The sequence below is a fragment of the Heterocephalus glaber genome, unplaced genomic scaffold (assembly GCF_053883595.1).
Source record: "Heterocephalus glaber isolate CG9 unplaced genomic scaffold, H.glaber_assembly_v1.0 deba00001553, whole genome shotgun sequence".
Lineage (NCBI taxonomy): Eukaryota > Metazoa > Chordata > Mammalia > Rodentia > Bathyergidae > Heterocephalus > Heterocephalus glaber.
The window spans coordinates 32,993,502-33,014,938 of record NW_028258344.1 but is presented as its reverse complement, the minus strand read 5'-3'; the positions used below and the strand labels follow the sequence as shown (position 1 = coordinate 33,014,938).

Genomic DNA, 21,437 nt, shown 5'->3' with positions numbered 1-21,437 from the left:
TTTGTCCAGTTTTTAGTTCTAAGAAGAACAGAACTAGAAGATTAAGATGAGGGGGCTGAAAATTTGTTTCCAAGGCAAACTCGGAAGACTGTTTTTGAGACAGGGTCTCGCTATGCAATTCAGGCTGGCCTCAAATTCAACACATAGCCAAGGCTAGCCTCAAACTCTCAGTGATCCTCCTGCCTCAGCCTCCCAAGTGCTGAACTACAGGTGTGTGCCACCATTTCGAACATTAATATTTCTAGAGTTGTGTGGAAATACAGATATTAAGCACAATAAATATAAATGAAGATTAGAGCAAATAAAACCAATAAAAACCACAGTATGAGCTGTTGCCATCTTCGATAAACAAATACTATTAGAGATCTCAAAGTAATAAACACCCTAGAATGGAAAAGAAAATTTTAATTTGACATTCCACATTAAGCTTTAATTCTGACAATACCCAAATAGGGTTACAATTTTAGAAATACTTTCCATGCCCAAATCTTAGTTTCAGTGACATTAGCTCAATATTCACACAGTGGTTAGTAGTTTCATCCACAATGTATTGAACTGCAAATCAGATTAATTAGATGTTATGATGGTTAAGGGGAGAATAAACCTCTGAAAAATATCTTGGTGGGTTCTTGGATGTCACAGCATGTAACATTATTGGAATGTTTAAATTATTGGAAGTTACAAATATGAAGCACCTGTCAAGGTTTCAACAATAAAAATATTTTTAAAAGACCATCATATTTGGTAATAAGTTAGATTTATACAAGTGATAATTTCAAAATAAATAAAACCTGAGTTGAAAATGCCTACCCTTATCCCACCCCAGCATACTTTATAACCCATTATCATTTAGATCAGCATGTCTCTGAAACTTTAATACACAAACCTACCCCTGAGGGATCTTTTAAGAATGCAGTTTCTGATTATTCTGTGGGGCCCGCAGAGTGCCTACACTTCTAACAAACTACAGATGAAGCTGATGCTGCTAGTCCTTAGGGTCATTTTTTGAGAAGCAAGGTGGCCTAGTATGTAAGAACAATTTCTGCCTTACATAATAACTATGGTTTTTATTGATTTCACATTGCACTATTTTAGAATAAAAAATAAAAAATAACCAAAAATGATCACAAAAAATGACTTGGAAGAAAAAGAATGCTTTAGTTAAGAGAAAGCTTTAAGTATACCAAGTTGGCCAAGTTGGCAGTGTTTCTATTTGTTTGACAGTGACACTTTTGATACATTACAATATAAATCAGGACACTAAGTTCTGATAACCATAAAAAATGAAGTTACTATAGCTTGAGGCTCTCCAGTTAATACAAGTCCAGAAAATTCAAGCTAGTACACTGCAAAACAACTATTAAAAATCTTTAGTTAACTGTCCATTTAAATTACTTGTAAACTTCAAGCTATTCCATCTCCTCCTCCTCTTTCAACAAATAAATGCTTTTTCTTCTGTCTTATAGCTAAACAGCGTGTAACACCTAATGCTCCTCCCTTTAAAAATCGAACAAAATTGTCTCCAACCAGAGGACCCAATGCAAAAAGGTTGGCTTCTTTAACACATTCATAGGTATACGCATCTATTTCCACAGGATTATTCTTACATGTGATCGGCTGGCTTGAGTTATGGCCAAGGTAACACCCTTGTTCTTTCAGAAAAGACAGATTAGGATGAGAACCTATCAATACTACTGCTGCAGACAGTTTAAATATTTTCTTCAATCCAGAGACATTTTGAAGAACACATTTCATGTCCGACTTAAAGGAAAGCACATGGTGCTCAGGAAAACTAGTATAATCAGATGAAACATTTGAGTCTGTAGAATATGACTGAGTACACATCATATGATAGACTTTATGATATTCAGGATAGAGCTTTTTGGGAAGCTGTTTGAAAATTAAGCTTGCATCAGTTACTCGCCTGCGAAATACATGGATCACAGGAATATTATTGTTATAAGCACATAGTACTGCATCAGCTGCAGTAAGCCCAGAACCTACAATTAACACCGGATCCACTTTGCCATGCAATTTTCCTTTGCTTATAGCAGCTCCAAATTCAGACATTGAATGAAACACAAAAGGAAAATCTTCCCCTTCAATTTCCAGATGGGCCGGAGAATCCAATGTTCCAGTTGCTAGAGCTACATTTTCAGCAAAGAGGCAAAAGGGAACATGAGAACCATCCGCTATTTGCTGATAACCTCTGATTTCCCAGTTTCTCTTGACAAATTTTAACTTCTCGATTTGTAAATGTTCTGTTGAAATATCTCTGTCTTGACCATCACTGTCATCTTGATCTCTGTACAGTCTTGATACAGAGGTTATGTAAGTATTTTCTCTGAAATTCTTCTGAAGTCCCATGACTTTTACATAATGTTTATAGTAGCGAGCTATTTCCTCTGGCATAACTCGATCCCCTTTTAGGTTCCTATTAAAAGAAAAAGTATACTATAAAGATAGTACTTTCAGTTCCATGATTACTAATCCTCCATTTGATAAACATTTATAACTTTTAAATTCCTCTGGAGCACCTTACATAAATATCATTCTAACACTTTACAAAGGAAGTCTGATATTTTTTATTTAAGAAAATATCAATAACTTAGTTTTAGCAACAGAGAGAGTCCCTATGAGGGCAAAGACTGTACTTAATACATTTTGTCATTCACATTATATGCTCAAATAAGTGCTTGATGATTTTTATTAAATGAATAAAGGGATTAAATGCAGATATCTAAAAACTATAGACTTTTTAACCTTATAATTATTTAGAAAATAATCACATTCATATTTAGATAATAATCACTAAGAAATTACAGATCTAACTGGAATATTCTAAATGTATATTAGTACATTTTTCATTTTATTTTTTTCCGTTTGAATTTTAAAGCAAAAGTCAGAAATCTCCCTAAAACCCATTTTTAATTAGAAGTACGTTGCAATAAAATCAAACCTAATTGGGCTGGGTATTTAGCTCAGTGGCGCTGTGCCTGCATCCTAAGTCCAAGGTCCTGAGTTCAATCCCCAGTGTACACACACACACACACAAAATCAAACCTAATCATTTGACATAATTTGTTATAACTTGTAACTAAAGTCTGTAAAAATTTTTCTCTTTAAGGCTTTTCTTAAGAATTTGAAGATAAAATATTAATTCTCAGTATTTACAGAAAATCTCTGTAGTAGTTACTATTATGATCTCCATTTTGTAGACTAGGATACTGACAACTAGTTTACTTGCCCATGGTCACAATATGGGAAGTTAGGCAGGACTCAGGACCTACCACTCTCCAAGAGACAAGAGTCTGCTCTTAACACTATGCAAAGGCAGGAACTAAAGCTAGTATTTATCACGATTCATTTTCACATATTATTCAAGACACAATATGCACAATTTAGGAAGATGACTTCTGTTGCAAAAACCACAAAGCTTTCCCATTTCTTATTCATTTTACAGAGGGAAGAACATGCTGAGCAATTTTACTTGCTTAATTATAAAAATCAAGAACTTGTACAACTTTCCTTTACAAACTGTAAGTTTCAAACCTATATATAAATCCTTTTTTAAAACCTAAAAAGATTTTTTGGGGGCCAGGGATTTAGCTCAGTGGCACAGAGCCTGCCTCCCAAGGGCAAGGTCCTGAGTTCGATCTCCGGTACAAAAAGAAAAATTTTTTTTGAAGGTTTAATCTCTACTCATGATGCTCTCATTTGCTCTCCTATCCCAAGTAAAAGAAAATCTCTTTGAATTAACATGGCTTCTATTTAGCAGGAAGTCAAATACTCAAATGTTACATCCCTGTCCTTAAAAGGTTACTTAATTAACTCCACCAATTAATTTCCTGCTTTTATCTTGTTTCCTTTAATGGTCAATTAGAGTTGATTCTCTGCATTAGTAATTCCTATCTAATTTCTATTTACTATTCTTGGAAATGATAGGGATTTTTATAATCTCTTTTTAAATTTTTGGGTTCTTTCTCCCCAAATAAATAAAACTCATTTTTTCTCAAGATGATATTTCTTTTGTTACTCCTATTTCATATTTTTAATGAAAATACTTACCTTCATATCCAAGTTAACTATTAACTATAAATTAACCATACTGGAGATTCTAGTTTATGTCATCATTCTAAGTTATCAACCATATAATAATACACTCTTTTTTTTTTGGTACCAGGGATCAAACTCGGGACCTTGTGCTCGCGAGGCAGGTGGTGGAACCACTGAGCTAAATCCCTGGCCCTAATAACACACTCTTTAACCTGAAAGTCAAGCACTGTAGATATATATACATGAGATAAGCCTAAGTGAAGTTACATATCCATTCATAAAAATAAGTAGATAAAAGTGTCAAAAATGATATGTGGGTAGTCAAGAAAGTAGAGAAAGTAATTTAACAGAACAGACATAAAGCCATAGTTAACAAAGTCATAGGAAACCAATCTGTAAATAATCCTCTGCACTTAAGTTTTATAACATCTTTAAATGAAAACCATCTCATTATAATCAGTTTCAAGGAAGCATTTTTATTTGAAAGACACGTACATTCATATTTTTCATTCAAGTCAGGATCACAATTATTGTGAAATTTCCAACAGTCTCTGTTTCATCATGCACCAAAGAATTTTAATAACGTTTGATCTTTACCTTCGTTTGCTAGACACCCAATCTTTAAATTTCAGTCCAGGTAGCTCCATCCAATTTCCAAAGCTGATTGTCAACATGGAGCCTTCCATATTCTATCAGAATTAAAAAGTAGAGTTAAAAAAATGCAACTAGGCGTAACATGAATTCTTTGTAAGTCAAATACATCCTATTTATAATTAAGACTCTGGATCAAGTGTGCTTAAAGCAGTCTAACTGGTTGTACAAATTACTTTTAAAACTTTATTCCAATAAACTTTTATACCCTTCCATCATTTGGTATTACCCATGTGTATTTCTTTCATATAGTTACACAATGATAAACAAATTTATATTATTATTCAATGCCTACACAGTGCTCATAGCTTTGGCCTGTGATCAACATGGTAATTCAGATGTATATGTTAAGAACAAATTTAACATTTCCACTTTATAAACAAAAGGAAAAATGTTCATTTCTAAAGCCCTGAATGATTTCCCACTTTAATATTATTTACAAATTTTCAAAAATTAAAAGAAATGGATTTTTTTTTCATCAATTATAATTCTCAAGTCTTGGGTGATTGGATATAGCAGCATTTCTTCCTAAGAACAGAAAAATAAGCAGTGGTTGACTGAGAAATAGATTCACTGTTGGGCTAATGTGATCAAAGTGAGTCCTTCAAGCTCCCCTGATCTCCTTATTTCTGCTTTGCTAAAAAAAAAAGCGGGGGGTGGGGGGTGGGGTGGAGAAAAGCCCAGGGCTGAAGGTACCTATCCCAATGACGTATTAACCAACTCTTCTAGACAATAGCTTCTTTTCACAAAACTCTTCTTGCTCTATTTCTGTATGGCCCAGGATCGGGAAATGGGGCATATTAGTCCTTACTTCTTATTAAGCTCAGAGAGATATTATTTGTGTCAGAACACAGATAATCCCAGGGAAAGAATCCAGCAAGGAGCCAATGCTTAGAGGCAGACTAGCCCTGAAAACTGGATCAGAATCTAGAAGCTCAATCACTAAGAGGAACTGTTAAGAATTTTATATATCTGACATTTTTTGAACCATAACAGTCTTATCTAGAACTCTAAAACCTTCATGCACAACTCCACTTTTTGCTATCAGTCTCTTTATCACCTCTGCATCAGTTCTTCCAAGTGGTTGAGAGCCCTAGTCCCTTGAACTCTTCATTTTGCTCCCAAATGGCCCCTTTTCCCCTATGCCAACCTATATGCCATGTCTGCTGTCATGGAGACTGTAGTATAATAAGAGAAGCAAACCAGAAAGAAGTACTACAGGGACATGCAAATATCTGTTTCTTCAAGGATAATAATGGACATTAAGGAGAATACCATTAGAAAGGAAGAATACTGGGATTGGGAATGTGGCTCAGTGTAAGAGCATTTGCCTAGAAGAGTACTTGCCTAGAAAGGGAGACTATTGCAGGCCAAAATAAAAATTAGTATGACAGCTTCATAATGTGAAAGAACACTGCATGTCCTACAAGGCATTAAGATACTGAGCTCCATGTAAGAAAGGATAAAGTCAGCAGGCCTGGGTTACTCTAATGGTTCACTTTACTAAGAAAGGCTTGTCTTTGGGAGTAAGCCTTGTTCACTGGCTCATAGGAGATAATCTCAGAGCCAAGCCTTTGGGATACTCTACCTGATGAGTGTAATTTTTGTATGTCTGAGGTCCTGGCCATGCTGCACGAGTGCAACCATGTACATTTATCTTAACAATATGATTTGTGGTGAATACCAATTTTTGCTTGAGAGGTAGAGGTCTGAGTGGCTGATGTTAGCCGCATAGGCACTACTGACCTATGACTACAGGCCCACACAAATCCCTGTGCACCAGGCATGAGTGGGGTTCCCTGTTCCATGGTTGTCAACTCTACACAGCATTCTCATAGACTGTCCACGGCTGGGAGATTAAAGCACTTCCCTACTTGGTTTCTCCTTGATTGTTTCCCAGGAGGCTTTTCCTATTGCTAATCTGTATCCATTTATTCTAACAAATTGTAAACGAGTATACCATCTTTTCTGAGCCCTGTGAATATCAGCCAAGCATTGAGCTTAAGAATGAACTTGGTCTCCTTAATACAAGCCTGCTAGAGCACAGAATGTATGAGAGAGAAGGAGAGGGAGGGAGGAAGGGAGAAAAGGGTAAAGCTAAGCAGGGGTTAAATCATGCCAAGTATAGTGAAATAATATTAGGGAGTTTGCATATTATACATTAGTCAAATGAGGACTAATTCAAACGGTTTAATGCATGCATACAACATTTCAGATGTGTGTCTTAGACAATTATGGCTTTGGTATGTAGAGAGACTGAAAGAAAAAGTGAGTGAGAGACTCATTTGGAAAAATTTTACAAATTGGGTAAAAGGAGTAGATGGACTAAAAATATATTTATAAAAAAAAAGGATGGGCTGAAGGTCCAGCTCTATGATAAGAGCATGTACTTAGTACTGGATCCAAAGGCCAACAAAAAGAACAGGACAGGAAAAGAAAGAACAAATATAAAAGGAAAGAAACCCCTCTAGGAAGCTAAGGCAGGAGGATTACAAGTTCAAATCCAGGCTGGCAATTTAGTATCTTAGTGAAACCCTATCTCCAAAAAAAAAAGAATAAAAAAGATCAGAAAAGTGAGAGCTGAAGACAGAGAAACCAAGATTCTCAGAATTCTTGACTTGAATAACCATGTAAGAGTGCCATTTAATGATAAAAGAATTAGATGACAAGATCAGTTTTAGACATGCTGAGTTTCTGGATACTTTTGCAATTATTAAGGGAATACATCTAGTTAAGATATATGAGAAAGAGTGATAGGAATCACAAAGTTCTATTTGGGAATCAATCAGCATACATACCGAAGTCACTGCAACAGATGAGATGACCCAAAGTATGAAAAGATGACATTGGGTTGGGATAGTGTCAGTAGAGCAATGTTTTACTTTTATTTATTTTTTGAGACAGGGTCTGAGTATGTAGTTCAGACTAGCCTTGAATTCACTACTGTAGCCCAGGCTTGTCTTGAACTACTGGCAATCCTCCTGCCTCAGCCTCCCAGGCAGGTACCATCAGGCCCAGCTGTAGAAGCAATGTTTTAAAGTGCAAAGGCAAACAAAGGTTAATTGAAAAGGAGTGGCCAAAGAGGAAGAAAATCAAGGTGGCTGAAGGATCAGAGAACCTGACACAGCCATTAACAATGTCAAATGCTGTACAGCTCAGAAGTTTTGAAACTCCACATCTAATTAATCAAAAATAGGACTTACTGACCTTTAAAAAGAATAGTTCCTATGGAAAACCAGCGACAGGCTAGAGTGAGCAAGCTAAGGAGTGGGAGGCAGAGGCATGGAGACAATGTGGACAGGTGATCTCAAGAAGCTGCCTCTAAAGGAAAGGATACAGATAGAGTGACACCTTAAAAAGTTTAAGAAGAAATAATTTTAGCATATTTACATACTGACCAGTAACAGCTGGCAGAGAAACTGAAGATGTAAGAAGAGAAATAAACAATGTCCTTAAGAAGACTGGGATCCAGAATATAGCTGGAAGGTGAGCCTCTTCCATTGTAACAAGAAACTAAATACCATGAATACAGATAAGTTCCTAGGTTTGACTGTGAAACTGTGGAAGTTCTATCTTGATCAATTCTATGTTCTCTGCAAAATGAGAATTAAGAGTATTTCTAAACACAAAAGAGAAAAAGAGGTTTGAGAAGAACTTACTAAGGAAACAGAGAAGGTTGTCAAGTACTGTTTAGGGCCCAATTGAGGCTTCTTATCTTGTATTGGTGGTTTCTCTGTTAGAGATGTTTGTCATGACTCATCAAATCATACATTTGAAACAGATGCCACTTTTTGCACTAATATAGAAACAGTCAACTGAAGTTTGTACTAAAATTTTGACATCAAATATGTTAAAGTTCCCATGAAGTATATATTTCATAACACTGCAAATTAAATTAACATTTGTACAACATATGAACACCCACTACACAGTGACAATGATAGATACAGTGTTAACTGCTAAGGACATAGGAATGAAGAGTATTTATTAGTTACTGGCCTCCTACCTAGTGAAGTACTGGATGAATCTTTATTTGTTCTCTCCTCTGCTGTGGACTAAATTGTGTTGCCCTGCCTCCTGAATTCTTATGTTGAAGTCTCAATTCTCAATTTGATTTCATTTGGAGATAGAGACTTGGGAAATAATTAGGGTCAGGTAAAGTCATCAGGGTCGGTCCTTATGAGGGAATTAATGGCTTTATAAGAAGAAAACCTGGGTGTGGTGGCACATGCCTGTAATCCTGGCTATTTAGGAGGTGCAAACTCCTAGTAGGATGCTCTCACAATAAAAAATAAAAAGGGCTGGAGATGTAGTTCAGTGGTAGAGTGCTTGCACAACACATATGAGGTCCCAGGTTCAAGTCCCAATACTGCAAAAAGAAAAAACAAATACTATAGGGAAATGTCTATTCTAAGACTATACCTGTAATAAAATTTGGCTTAGCTACTATAGACAATAGACCTACACTTAACTAAACTGTACAGCATTAAAATTCTCAGATAAAAATGTACTATGGATCACATATAATGGTATTATCATACTTAAGAATGTTAAAATGAAGTTGGTTTTATCAAGACAAGTAAAATAATTCACATACAATTAAAATACTAAGAAAAATATACTCACATGCCAAGCCCCACCAGGTGGACCTTTACCAAGAACTAAGTGAGGGATATAATGATGTTGCTCTAATTTCCAATGCAAAATGGATGGACAGTCATACCCAAAGTCAGCATCTGGATGAAGAAGTGTATCAAAAAGTACTGCAACTGGATTGCATGATCGGCCCTCAAGGCCCTCAGCCAGGTATTCCAAGTTCTAAATGGGGAAAAAAACAAGGTTTGAAAAAGGCCGAAACAACTGGTACATTAGTAAACAACATGAGAACAACTGTTACATTAGTAAACACCATGACTCCAATTCAGTACTTTCCATAGAAGGTGTCACAGAATATTGATGTTCCTTGAGATCTTTAACAGATTTTCTGGTCAAATAAACAGAAGAAGTGGTGGAGTGCACAAGCGCAAGGAACCGAGTTCAATCCTCGGTACCAAAAAAAAAAAAGTGGTGGAGAACCTATGGCACGTATGCCACAGCTGGCTGTTTATGACCACTGAAAGCTCTAAAAGGTTCGCCATCACTGGTATAAGGTAACCAATCCTTCTGTGAACTGCAAAGGCAAAAGATGATGTTTGTATGCAAATGTCAGTTGTGATGCTCAAATAATAAAAAGTGGCACACTTCCCAAACTTATTTGAGCATAGAGCACCAATTAAAACTCCACCAGAAAATAATATGGGAAATTCTGTGCTGATAACTTCAAGAAAATAAATCAATATTCCCTGGCAGAATATATTTATGAATTTAAAATGACAGTAAGTTTTATTTAAAAGAAAGCATTTCTAAGAAATCATGTTTATAATGTTCATTAAAAACTTTTTATTTCAGCATAAAACAAATTTTAAAAATTGACATGTAATAAATTTACCTGATCCACAATGGAGAGATGTCTTGCTTCTTCTAATTTACTATGCAAGATTGTATTTGGGTGTATTGCTTCTGATGATAAATATGGTCGGTAGCCTGATAACATATATGAAAGGCATATTCCTGAGGGTCCGTTTCCTATTTTTTTAAAGAGTGGAAAGGATACATTAATATTCTTGTTGCTTGGCTTTACACCTACTTTGAAGGGGGGTTTTCTTCCCCATCTATTTTTTTCTTCTCTCACAAGATTCTGACCTTTTTTAAAATTTTCTTTTGAGAATCTCATCTACTCAAGGCTTCAACTATCTCAAAATTAATTCTGTTGTCTAACTGCTTTTTTAAGAATATAACTCACATTTTATATGCAAATATTTCACTCCACCTGACTGGCCCTCTAATAACAAACATCATGTGATCAAAAACTCATATATCCTTTCTTTTAGTGCCTTTTTAAAACTTAAATCCCATTCCATCTCAAAGTATGGTTCTAATTAAATTCTGGATCTAAACCTATTCTGCCACTTATATCCAGTCAGCTGTCTTTGGTATGCTCACTTCTGTACACTCACTCAGAAAGAAACAAAAGGTCTTCTGTTTCTCCTTTCTCAGACTCACCCACTCACAAATCATCTCCCATACTGCCTTCAGATGAGTCTGGGTTCCCACCATCCTCATCATGTCATCCTCTAAAAGGCAAACTGCTTGTTTCTTCTTCAGTTTTCTCCATGTTCTTTCTGATCTCAACCATCTTCCCCATTCCAACACCTAATACTGCCTTCCCATAAGTATGTATCCTTTAACTAAAGTCAAACTGGATTTCTTGTTAAACCTTGTTGAACTACTTTCATTTATGTAATTCTTTAGTCTGGGTTGCCCTACACTTTATTATCTCTATCAAAAATTGAATCCAACTGAGACAACTGCTAGCTATGAGTGTTCTCCCAAATCCTTTTCCTTGCCCTATATATCAGCCCAAATAAACTATGCACAAAAATATAAACAAAAAAATTAAAACCATAAGAATACTAGAAAAGAGGCAATATTTCTATCTTCTTATAATACTAGTGTAGGAAAGCTTTGACCATGACAGAAAAGCCAAAAGACAGAATAGAAATTAAATCACTAACTTGATAAAAATTGAAAACAAATATCATATGGGAGTTAGGATCTGAGACAAAGAGTTAATCTCTTTGAATAAATAAAAGAAAACTCAGATGTTAATATCAATACATGCAAAAAAAGCATGTAATAAAATCCAATTTATCCATGACTTTAAAAAAAAGCTCTCAACAAATCAGAAAGAGGGGGAACTGCCTCAACATGATAAAGAGCATATATTAGACACTTACAACAAACATCATGCTTAATGGTGAGACACTAAATGCTTTCCCTCTAAGGTCAAGAACAAGACAAGGGTGCTGCTTCTCACCCCTTCTACAACTCAACTAAACAAATGTTCTAGTTAATGCAGTAAGGAAGGAAAATAAAAGATACAAAGATTGAGAAGACCCATCTTTGTTTACAAATGCCACGATTATATATAGCAGATATGCAGACAGTGAATTCGAATGTAACTGCAGATTTTAGTTAATAATAATATACTAATATTGATTCATCAACTAGAGCAAACATACCACACCAATGAAAGACACCAATTTTAATAACAGGAAAGTGAGGCAGGGAGAAGTACAGTATATGAGAACTTTGTACTTCATCTTCCTATAAACTATTTTTTATGTATATTAATTAAATAATTAAACAAGCAAATAACCAAAAGAGGGATTTAGGATCTGAGGCAAAGAGCTGAATTCCTTGAAATAAAAAGATACAGTACTTAAAAGACAATAGGTAAAAAATACAAACAGGCAGTTTACAGAGAAATAGGTTTGTGGTAGGCAGAATGCTCCCTCTTCCACGGTCCTAACCCCAGATCTTGAGAATGTTACCTCAGAGAGCAAAAAGATTCTGTAGATATAAGGACCTGAGATGGAGAGTAGCCTCGATTATCCAGGAAGGCCTGTTGTAATCACAAGATCCTTAAAACAGAGACCAACAGAAACCCTTTCTTGCTGTGCTGAGAGGGAGGGATGATTGAAAAAGTTTAAGAAAAGTTACTGGATTTGAAGATGCAGAAGGAAGCCTGGAGCAAGGAATGTGACTAGTCTCTACTAAGCAGAAAAGGCAAGGAAATAAATTCTTCCCCAGAGCCTTCAAAAACTTAGCTCTGATACCTTGATTTTAGCACAGTAAAACCAATATTGAACTTCTGACTACTGAACAATAAGATAACACATTTATGTTGTTTAAAGCCACTACATCTATGGTAATGTGTTATAACAGCAACAAAAAAATACATATATAAGAAAATTAGTTTTTTTGCTCAGGCTGGTGGGACATCTGCCACAATAATGGTCCTCTATACTTCAGGTTAATCTCCTAATGGGCGAGATAAGGCAAAATAGGGGTGGACTTTTGACAGGAGTGGGATGGACAGGTGTAGATGAAGGTAGCTTTTCTTTTCTGAAAGAAGATAGGGTTCCTTTACTCATTCCTAGACAGCGTGGAAGGATAGCCAGGGTTGGACATCAAGGCGGAAATGAAACATGACATTTGGTTCCTGAGATGTAACTTGGACGAAAACTACTATAAAAATTAGGGGCCAGGGATTTAGCTCAGTGGTTCCACTGCCTGCCTTGCAAGTGCAAGGTCCTGAGTTTGATCTCCAGTACCAAAAAAAAAAAAAAATCATCTCTCATTCCCTAGAGGGGAATCTAGTAAGAGAAGTCTTGATCTCCTCACTCTCCCCTCCTTCCTGGTCACATGCTAGTCAGAGGGCTTAACTTTAATTTCCTTCCTACTAACTTTTTTTTTGGTACAAGAGATCGAACTCGGGTCCTTGCACTTGCGCAGCAGGTGGCGAAACCACTGAGCTAAATAACCAGCCCTCCTTCCTACTAACTTTGAAACAAGCTATGAAAGAGCCTCAGTAAGTTGTACACTACTAAGGCATTCATGTTTCTTTTGGCTTGGCCTCATATTATAGTACTTATCTGACTTCCTTGAGTTTGAATATTATATGGAAAATATACATGACAGGTAATTAAATGCATAAAATTACAGAAAGTTTCGTACTTCTGCAATAAATTTTATTAATATTTTATGTAGCCAGGCATGGTTCCTAGCACGCTGGGAGACTGAGGTAGGAGGAACACGAATTTGAGCCTAGCCTGGGCAACTTTGTGAGATCTTGTCTCAAAATAAAAAAAATTTTTAAAAGGGGTAGGTATTTAGCTCAATACAAAAGCTCTGGATTCAACCCCCATTACTGCACCCCCCAAATTCACTATTTTATATGCCTATATGTTGAGGTGGTACAAAGGATATGTAATAGTAATTTTATGATTAAGGTAATTACAAGCATGACTGCAGAGTACTACAATATTGTTGCCAGTTGAACATTAATTACTAGTGGCACAAGTCATTCAATAATATACATAAATGTTCTATACAGAGCTCCAGTATTATCATGGCACTGTCTTACAGTTAATACAATGGATATTATCAGTTCTTCAGTAATAGATATTACATTCTAACACAGATGCTAACATCAAATAATCTAATTACTGTCTCCAAAGATTTGGTTATTAGTTATTTTAACTAATAATTTAATATTTTTCTTTTAAAATTATAACTAATTTCTTTATTATCCTTCCTCATCCATGGAAGCTTCTTCTTTATACATTATTTTTAACCTTAAAAATTGTTTTTTAATTGACACATGGGGTACAGTGTGACAATTCAACACATGTATACAATGTATACTGAATACAGCATCCTACATGGCTTATCTATCATCTGAGACGACCTCGTATATCACTTCTTTGTCTTGGCAACATTCAAAATCCTCTTTATGAGCTATTTTAAAGAGTAGTTTTCAATACAATCCTAAGAACTTTGATTACCTAACTGTAGATTTATAAAAGCATTAAGGGCAGTAACTAATTTTCAGAAACAAAAAGCAATAACTTACCTATTATCACCACAGGCAAAGTCACTGATGAATCTTCAAGTAAAGAAGTTTCTTCAACTAATGGCATCGCTTTAACTTTTCGCACCAAATTATCATCAAAATATTGCACTAAGGAACTAAAAATCTCTCCTTCAGTTTCGGTGTCACTGTAATTTCTTTAAAGAAAGAGAGAGAGTCAATAGTCTTTAGAAAAATCAATCTTTATTCATTTTATCTAGGCTATAAAATACTCAATAGTTTCATACTGCCTTCAAATTACTGGTGCGGTGTATGTCAATTACATCACTTTAATGGCCATAAATCCTCAGTAAGTGTTTATCTCTCATTGCTATCTTGTAGGCAAGTTCCTACTAGTATAAAGTTCTCTTTAATGGTCAAAAGACAGCATTATACTGGAGAGATTTTATAATTCTGAGATCTCTTAGAAAGGCAAGTTTTTTCTTTACTTTTTCCTTATTAAAAGTTGACTGTATTAAAGAAAAGTCTTGTATATTTCAAGGAAAATTTACTGTACTTATTACAAATTGGGCATTTTGGTAAAAGAAATGAGGTTTATATATTTTTATGGTCAACATTTTAACATAAGCTCTTCAGGTTGATTTCCAATCTTTATTTCCCAACTGCCTCTCTACAAACTAGTTTTAACATTTTAACACATTCGTGGAATAAACAGAATATCCCTGAACATGGTTAATGCTGTTATTTTTATAGATTACTTCAGAATAGAGTAAGTGAATTATTTTTCATCTTCATATAGTCAGCACCAGCCAGAACGTCTGGAAGAATGACACTTAGTAACTACTAGTAAATGTATCTATTACTCTTCTCCAACTGATAAACATGAGAGGAGTCAACTCACTAATCCCAGAGGCTGACAAATGGAATTTGGCAGAGACAGAAATTTCTGCTTTCCTGTAACCTTCGGACATCCCAATCTACCTTAGGATGTAGGACGAGTTCCTTAAGATACAGAGTATTCCTATACCAGAAGATTCCTTTCCATTCATGGTCATGTTATGAGTAATGACAGATTTTCTAAGAAATGCGCCAAACCATTCCAGCACTGCACTAATGTCACAAAGTATATTTTATGCAAACTAAGACAGCTATAATGTCACTAGGCAATTAATCTTATGGGACCACTATCCCACTTCAGTTTGTCACTAAAACATTATGCAGTACATGATTATATTTAGGCCTTTTTAACTTTTTTTTTTTTTTTTGAGGTAGGCTCTCCCTGCTAGCCAGCTGGTCTCAAACTCAAGATCCTCCCTTAATCCCAGCACTTGGGAGACTGAAGCAGGAGGATCACTGGGAGTTAGAGGCCAGCCTAAGCTATATAGTGAGTCTGAGGCCAGCCTGAACTACAGCGAGACCCTGTCTCAACATTCATATCGCCCCCCCCAAAAAAACATTCTCCTGTCTCAGCCTCCACTGTGCTGGGATTACAGGTGTGTACCACTATGCCCAGGTTATTTAGGCCTTCTTTAATTTTTTGCAACATTTCCTAGTTTTTCAAGATACATAGTCTTGCATTTATTAAATTTATTTCTAAGCATGACATTATTATTGTTTTGTTTTTTTTTTTTGGTACCGGGATACTACCATAAATGGAATTATTTTGTTAATTTTATTTTCAGATTGTTCATTGTTAGTATCTAGAAATACAATTTACTTCTGTACAATGATCTTGGATCCTGCAATACTACTGAATTCATTTATTGTTTAGGAGGTTTTTTGTGTGTAGACCTCAAGAAATGTGACTCTAGTATGTCCCAAGAGTCAAACAGTGTTAGAAGAGCCAAGTTTTAACATATTTAAAAATCACTACAAACTGGCTTACCTAAATTTATATAGTATAAGTAATCTGTTTTAATTTTTTGGTACCGTGGTCACTAGTGCAATCTGTTTGTGTGGCAAACTATTTGTAATAAACTTATACACTGTATGGTAATTTAATAGTGGTTTTACAGAAATATGAAAAACCCTGAATCAACAGAACAAAAAAAACCAAAACTATGTTAACTGGTTTTACATAAAGCAATAGTAAAACAAGGCCTACCAGTAACTTTGTAAAAAATTCAAAGGTTAAGGTCTGTATTTAGCATTGCTGTATGTTTTAGAGTATCAGACTACAGTGTTAACTCACACTCAGATTCGTATTCTGAACATTCTATTTAAGACAGGAACTTATTTTGAGTAACAGAAATCAACTTTTCCTTTCTTTGGAAATTAAATTGGAAAATATGTCTAATTTAGGAAACAGTAAAGAACCGCACCACACACATGCAGAAAATAGTTATGATAATGTCAGGCTTCAATCAAGGTAGCAGACATCTGAGATGACTTTAGAAGCCTTCCTTTTTTTCTCTTTTGAAACACTACACCCTCAGTTTTCAAAACACATTTTTAAAAATGGTGCAGACTTCATATCTGGAGAACAAAAAGACTTTTTCCATATCATAGCAATACTTCTTTAAATGGTCAGTCGAACTAAAACAAAATGCTTTATTACCTTAATTATATTTTATAATCTCTGGAAGCAGGATTTTAAATTTCACTAAACTGATAATGCCACAAGAAGGTGCTAAGGTCATAAACAAAGTCAGTCACACTTTCATCTTTCAGAATAGAAGTATGAGGTTTGCTCTCTTGGAAAGTTGGTGGACAGCTCTTGCATAATTCTTATCAATTCAGATATTACACAAATCCTAAAATGTAGAAGTTGTCATAATCTGTTTTAAACTATGTGTTTCTAATAGAACTGCACAAAGAACTGCATTACTAAATTAGAAATACATTCCTAAAGGAGCTGGCAAACAAAAAAAATTTAGACACAACAAAACTATTTTTACAGTGATAATGTAGCAGGCTTGTTTTCCTTTCTCTCAAAACCAAAATACGGGAAGTACTTTTGTTTCCACCCCCAACTCCAAATTTTTGTGCAGAGATATGCAGACTATTTACCACCCAGGATTAGTGGAAAGAATGAGTCCCAAACTGGCCCCTTAGTGTTCAACTGTATACCGAAGGTATCAAAAGGCTTTTGGACAGTATTTTCTATAAGGGTTGTTAATTTCTCAGAAGCTTAACTTAACACATTTTTACAAGAGGAACCGGATTTCTAAAACTCTTCAGCGAATCTAATACTCTCAAACCGCAGTTAACAATTTGTCAGAAGCTATAACTCAGCAGTCTATTACATAAGACCTTTTTCTTTCTTGGTTACTTGTGGTGGAACCCAAGGGTGCTCTAGGCCTGACTACTCCTGGGCCACACACCCCCCCTTTTCTTGAGAAAAGGTCTCACTTTTGTTCAGGCGGGACTTGAACTTGTGATCCTCCTGCCTCGACTCCCCAACTGCTGGAATTACAAGCATGCACCACCTCATCCTGTTCAACATGGCCTTCTGTAACATTCAGAATTTAGCGACTCATAAAAAAACTCACTGGGAAGCCTAGTTTGTTGCTATTACAACAGGAGTCCTGAACGTTTTCTGTGCCTTACATCTCTTTGGTAAAGCCTGTGGACCTCTTCTCTGAATAGTGTTATTAAACATATATGGAACTTAAAAGGAAACCACTAAAATATACTTATTTTAAAAACCCTCTAGACATACGTGCATATAGGCTTCTCTACTGCACTGCAAGTTCAGTGAAGTGTAATACTGTAATTTTAAAGAAACTATTAACAAATAGCATTTCTGGATACCTGCAACTACAGTGATAGAAAATATGATTTCTATTGATGACAGCCACAAATACTTTCATTTGTTGCTTGTATTCATAACTGATGAAAATGTTAGTTTCTGGAATTTAGTGAAAATAATCTTTCTTTCTATTCTGCATTTTATCAATTAACTGCCTCCATTCTATCCAGTTCATTAAAGAACTCTTGAGGAGAGTCGCCAGTTTTACCAAAAAAAGGTAAGTGTTACACGCCATTATTTTGGAACATTCATACATGGAAAGCAAGGATTTAAGTCTACACAGTATTAAACTCAACATTTCTTTACCCCAGGATTAAAAAAGTTTCTGGTATCTCTCCTCTTTTTCCTTTTCATTGAAGTACAGCACAATACTCCTCGATCTAGAAAACACCTTCACTTTTATTTTAGAACTACATTAACTTTATCACCCCTAAAAACTTTCCCTATCATTTGAATGTAAAATTGCCATCTTTCCTATTTCTACACCGTAACATGGCTTACACTGATTGGCAAACTTAAAACTAGTCAGGACCTATTTGTAACGAGATCGTGACACCAAGACGTACTTCCCTACCTTCCTTCAACCCAGTAACTTAGATTTTCTTTTTTTAAGTAATAAAAATGTAAAGGAGGCCCTTCGTAGAGCCCAACCCTAAAACTTGGTACTACTTGGAGGTTTGGGCTTGCCGGGACCCACTACCCGGCCTAGCGGTCTCACAGTCCCGTGACCGGCGCGGCCCAGAGCGGGGACGGGGACCGCGGAGCGGGGATCCCCGAGGAGGACCCCACCCACAGGGCGGCGGGAGCGGGGATACCTGCGGCCGGGGCTCGGCCCCCACCCGGCCCGGCTCGGAACTCGAACACCCTCGCCGCGCCCCGTCCCCGCGCAGGAGTCACCTGAAATGCCCGGCCAGGGAGCAGCGGCAGCACCACACCGGCATGAGGCGCGGCGCAAGGGGCGCCCGAGCGCGGTCGCTACCGCGGCGGCTACCGCCGCCCCTCCCCGTAGGGATGCCTGCCCCGGGCGCCCGCTCGCTCGAGGCTGCAGGGTCTGCCGGGCGCCCCCGCCGCGCCTCGCCGTGTGCGCGGGGCCCGCCGGAGCTCGGTCTCGCTGGAGTTCGGCTCAGAGCTGCAGCTTCCGCTCCTCGCCCGCGGAGCCCGGCGCGGCAGCGGGGCCTTGGCGCGCCGCGAGGGGGCGGGGCGGGGCGGGCCGCGGCGGCGCGCGGGCTCCTCCTCGCAGGTGCGGCGTGCGCGAGGCTGGTGATTGGTGGAGCGCGACCGCGGCGGGGGCGTGGTCTAGCGGACGGGGCGGGGCCTCGCGGGGCTGGGCTGCGCAGCCTGGTACTTCGGGGCCTGTACCCCAAGACGGGCGCGGGGCTCGGTTTGGCTCCGAGTGGGAGTTCTCAGCCTCTGGGCCCGCGGGGCCCCGGCAGCGGGACGCCCTGCGCCCGAGACTCCGCCGAGGTTCCCAGGAAGCCCGAACTTCCCGCCCCTGGGAGCCCAGCGTACCGCAGCTCCCCGCGATGGCCCTGGACCCTGCATCTCAGCAAACCACAGGCGGCCGGGCCCCACTCAGGTTCAGATTGTGGAAGTCCGGCTTCCTGGGAGGGCTCAGCTGCCCTCTTTTAAGTAAGTGGCTCTCAGACGTCCACCTCGCAGCCAGCTCCCGCGGACCTCCCGAGTCCCTGAGGGGAGGGGAGGGAAAGGGGAAGAGGGAGGGCAGGAAGGCAGGTGGGAGCCCAGGGCGCTCCAGGTGATTGTGATGCAACTGGGAGTTAGAAGGATTGTGATAGGGAGTGTCCCTATTTGTCAGAAATTAAAAGGAGCACTGGAGCGGAAGGGGACGGACCACTGGGAGGGATTGATTGCATGCTCTTCTACCGACCTCTTTCCACCTTTCCGAAGACCTTTCCACCCCATTGTTGGGAGGGGTGGGGAGGTGCTAAAAATAAAAGCTAGGTATGTTTATAATATGTGGGGTGGGATTTCTTCCTTTCTTTCCCTTCCTTTCTCCATTTCTTTCTTTCTTCCTTTCTTCCTTTTTGTGTTTTTGGTTTTGTTTTGCTTTTGTTTTAGGAGACAAGGTCTCCCTAAATTGCCCAGGCAGGCTGGTCTGGAACTTGCCTGCCTCAGCCTCCCAGAGTGCTGGGATTATAGAAGCACACCACCGCGCCCAGCTTTTAAATATAGTTTTAAAAACAACAGCTCCGGAGGTGTGTTTGCTGAGTGTTGTTGAATACACTTGGCATTTGCAGGTATTTTAAATTCTGGGGCACTTGCAGAGAACTCTAGGATTATCCAATCTAAGAGTACTGTATATTCACCAGGTTTTTAAAAATCTGTTTTTCTGCTTAGGGTTACTAGAGAACATAGAGATATAGATGATATTTAAAGAATTTACAAGGTAGGCTCACAGTGGCAGCTTGCAGAGTCAGGTGTGGAAGAGTGCAAAGGGTTGTCTGAGCGCTGAAGAGCTGCAGAATCCAGTCAGAAGTCAAGTCTGTAACTCACTGTAGAGTCCCTTCAGAGTCGAGTCAGGAGGAAGTCTGCGTGGGAAGGCTGGAGAGGTACATCCAAAGGCAACAGGAAGACTGGTGCTTCTCCAAAGATGCAGAAGCCAGACTTCTTGCTTCCCTTTTTATTCCATCCAGACCACAAGCCTATTGGACTGTGCCACCCACACCCAGAGTAGGTCTTCCCTCTTCGGTAAGTCCCTCATCTGTGGGGAGAACTGTGCTAAACTAATCCTCTAGGCATTTCTTATTCAAGTGGACACCACAATTAACTATCACACTCCTCTTGAACTACAGACAGCCTGACAAGTTTATTTTATTTTAATGTAGGTTCTGAGAGTGAATCAGGGAGTAACTTTTCCCTTAGTATTCGTACAATCATTTTAAAGGTCAGATATGCCAACCTAATACGGGGAAGAATTTAATAACTGACACTATAAGAATGTTTACAAGTGTTCTGTTATACATTTTTTCTTTACAGCTTTGTTTTCATTTTGAGTTTTCTTGCAGTATTTTCAGAACAGATAATAAAGTGGGTGGAGTCACATTTTGGGGTTCATGTGGTTTGTATTTAACCTTGTGAACGTGCTATCATAATTTACATTTGATAAAGGCATTTGATTAAACTAGGTCAAGATAACTGTACAGGATATTTCTAATGGTAAATGGGACATACCAGAATTCTCATATTTTTATTTTGAATTAGTAGGTAAAGTCTTATTTAAATTTAAAAAGCCAAGGTCACTGAGATGATAAGGAAACAGTGCGAGTGTAAATTGGTGTGTAATAATCCCAAGCTCTCTTCTCCCTTACACTTCAGGAACTCAGTCCTCCTTTCACGAAGTGTGCACGATACAGTATATATTTAGGATGGTGCTTATAGCACCATTAATGGTACCATCTGAGTCTGCAGTGTCACCTGGTTGTAGAATTCTTACCTAACACCCTTCTTAATATTCTATAATGTGCCAGCATTTTATATATTAAATTG

At 37.9% G+C, this 21,437-nt stretch overlaps 2 protein-coding genes across 4 annotated transcripts in view; one reads left to right on the top strand and one right to left on the bottom strand.

Annotated features, from left to right (window-relative positions):
* Nucleotides 1-387: 387 nt before the first annotated feature.
* Nucleotides 388-19,629, bottom strand: Osgin2 (oxidative stress induced growth inhibitor family member 2). Of its 3 annotated transcripts, none has more exons than XM_013071195.3 (6): nucleotides 19,443-19,629; nucleotides 14,225-14,379; nucleotides 10,196-10,332; nucleotides 9,334-9,525; nucleotides 4,654-4,745; nucleotides 388-2,434 (listed from the first exon to the last, which is right to left on the bottom strand). In XM_013071195.3, the coding sequence occupies exons 2-6, from the start codon at nucleotides 14,289-14,291 to the stop codon at nucleotides 1,405-1,407; spliced, it is 1,518 nt and encodes a 505-aa protein (XP_012926649.2). In that variant the 5' UTR covers nucleotides 14,292-14,379; nucleotides 19,443-19,629; the 3' UTR covers nucleotides 388-1,404. The 3 variants fall into 3 exon arrangements, with proteins under 3 accessions (XP_012926649.2, XP_004842022.3, XP_087046697.1); XM_004841965.4 differs by lacking the exon at nucleotides 19,443-19,629 and adding an exon at nucleotides 18,831-19,123; XM_087190571.1 differs by lacking the exons at nucleotides 10,196-10,332; nucleotides 14,225-14,379; nucleotides 19,443-19,629 and adding an exon at nucleotides 7,915-9,076 and having other exon boundaries at nucleotides 9,334-9,496.
* LOC101708968 (uncharacterized) overlaps nucleotides 18,873-21,437 on the top strand; it is a 102,974-nt gene continuing 100,409 nt past the window's right edge. The window contains exons 1-2 of the mRNA XM_087190410.1: nucleotides 18,873-18,877; nucleotides 18,943-19,562. Of these exons, the coding sequence (XP_087046536.1) occupies nucleotides 18,873-18,877; nucleotides 18,943-19,562 (625 nt within the window). The remainder of the gene's footprint in view (nucleotides 18,878-18,942; nucleotides 19,563-21,437) is intronic.

Coding starts and splice junctions, on each gene's coding strand:
- Osgin2 (XM_004841965.4), bottom strand. CDS start 18,874: ATGCCGGTGTGGTGCTGCCGCTGCTCCCTGGCCGGGCATTTCAG. Junction 9,526..10,195: donor ATCTCTCCATTGTGGATCAG/GTAAATTTATTA, acceptor TTCCCCATTTAG/AACTTGGAATACCTGGCTGA. Junction 4,746..9,333: donor CACCTGGTGGGGCTTGGCAT/GTGAGTATATTT, acceptor TAATTCTGATAG/AATATGGAAGGCTCCATGTT.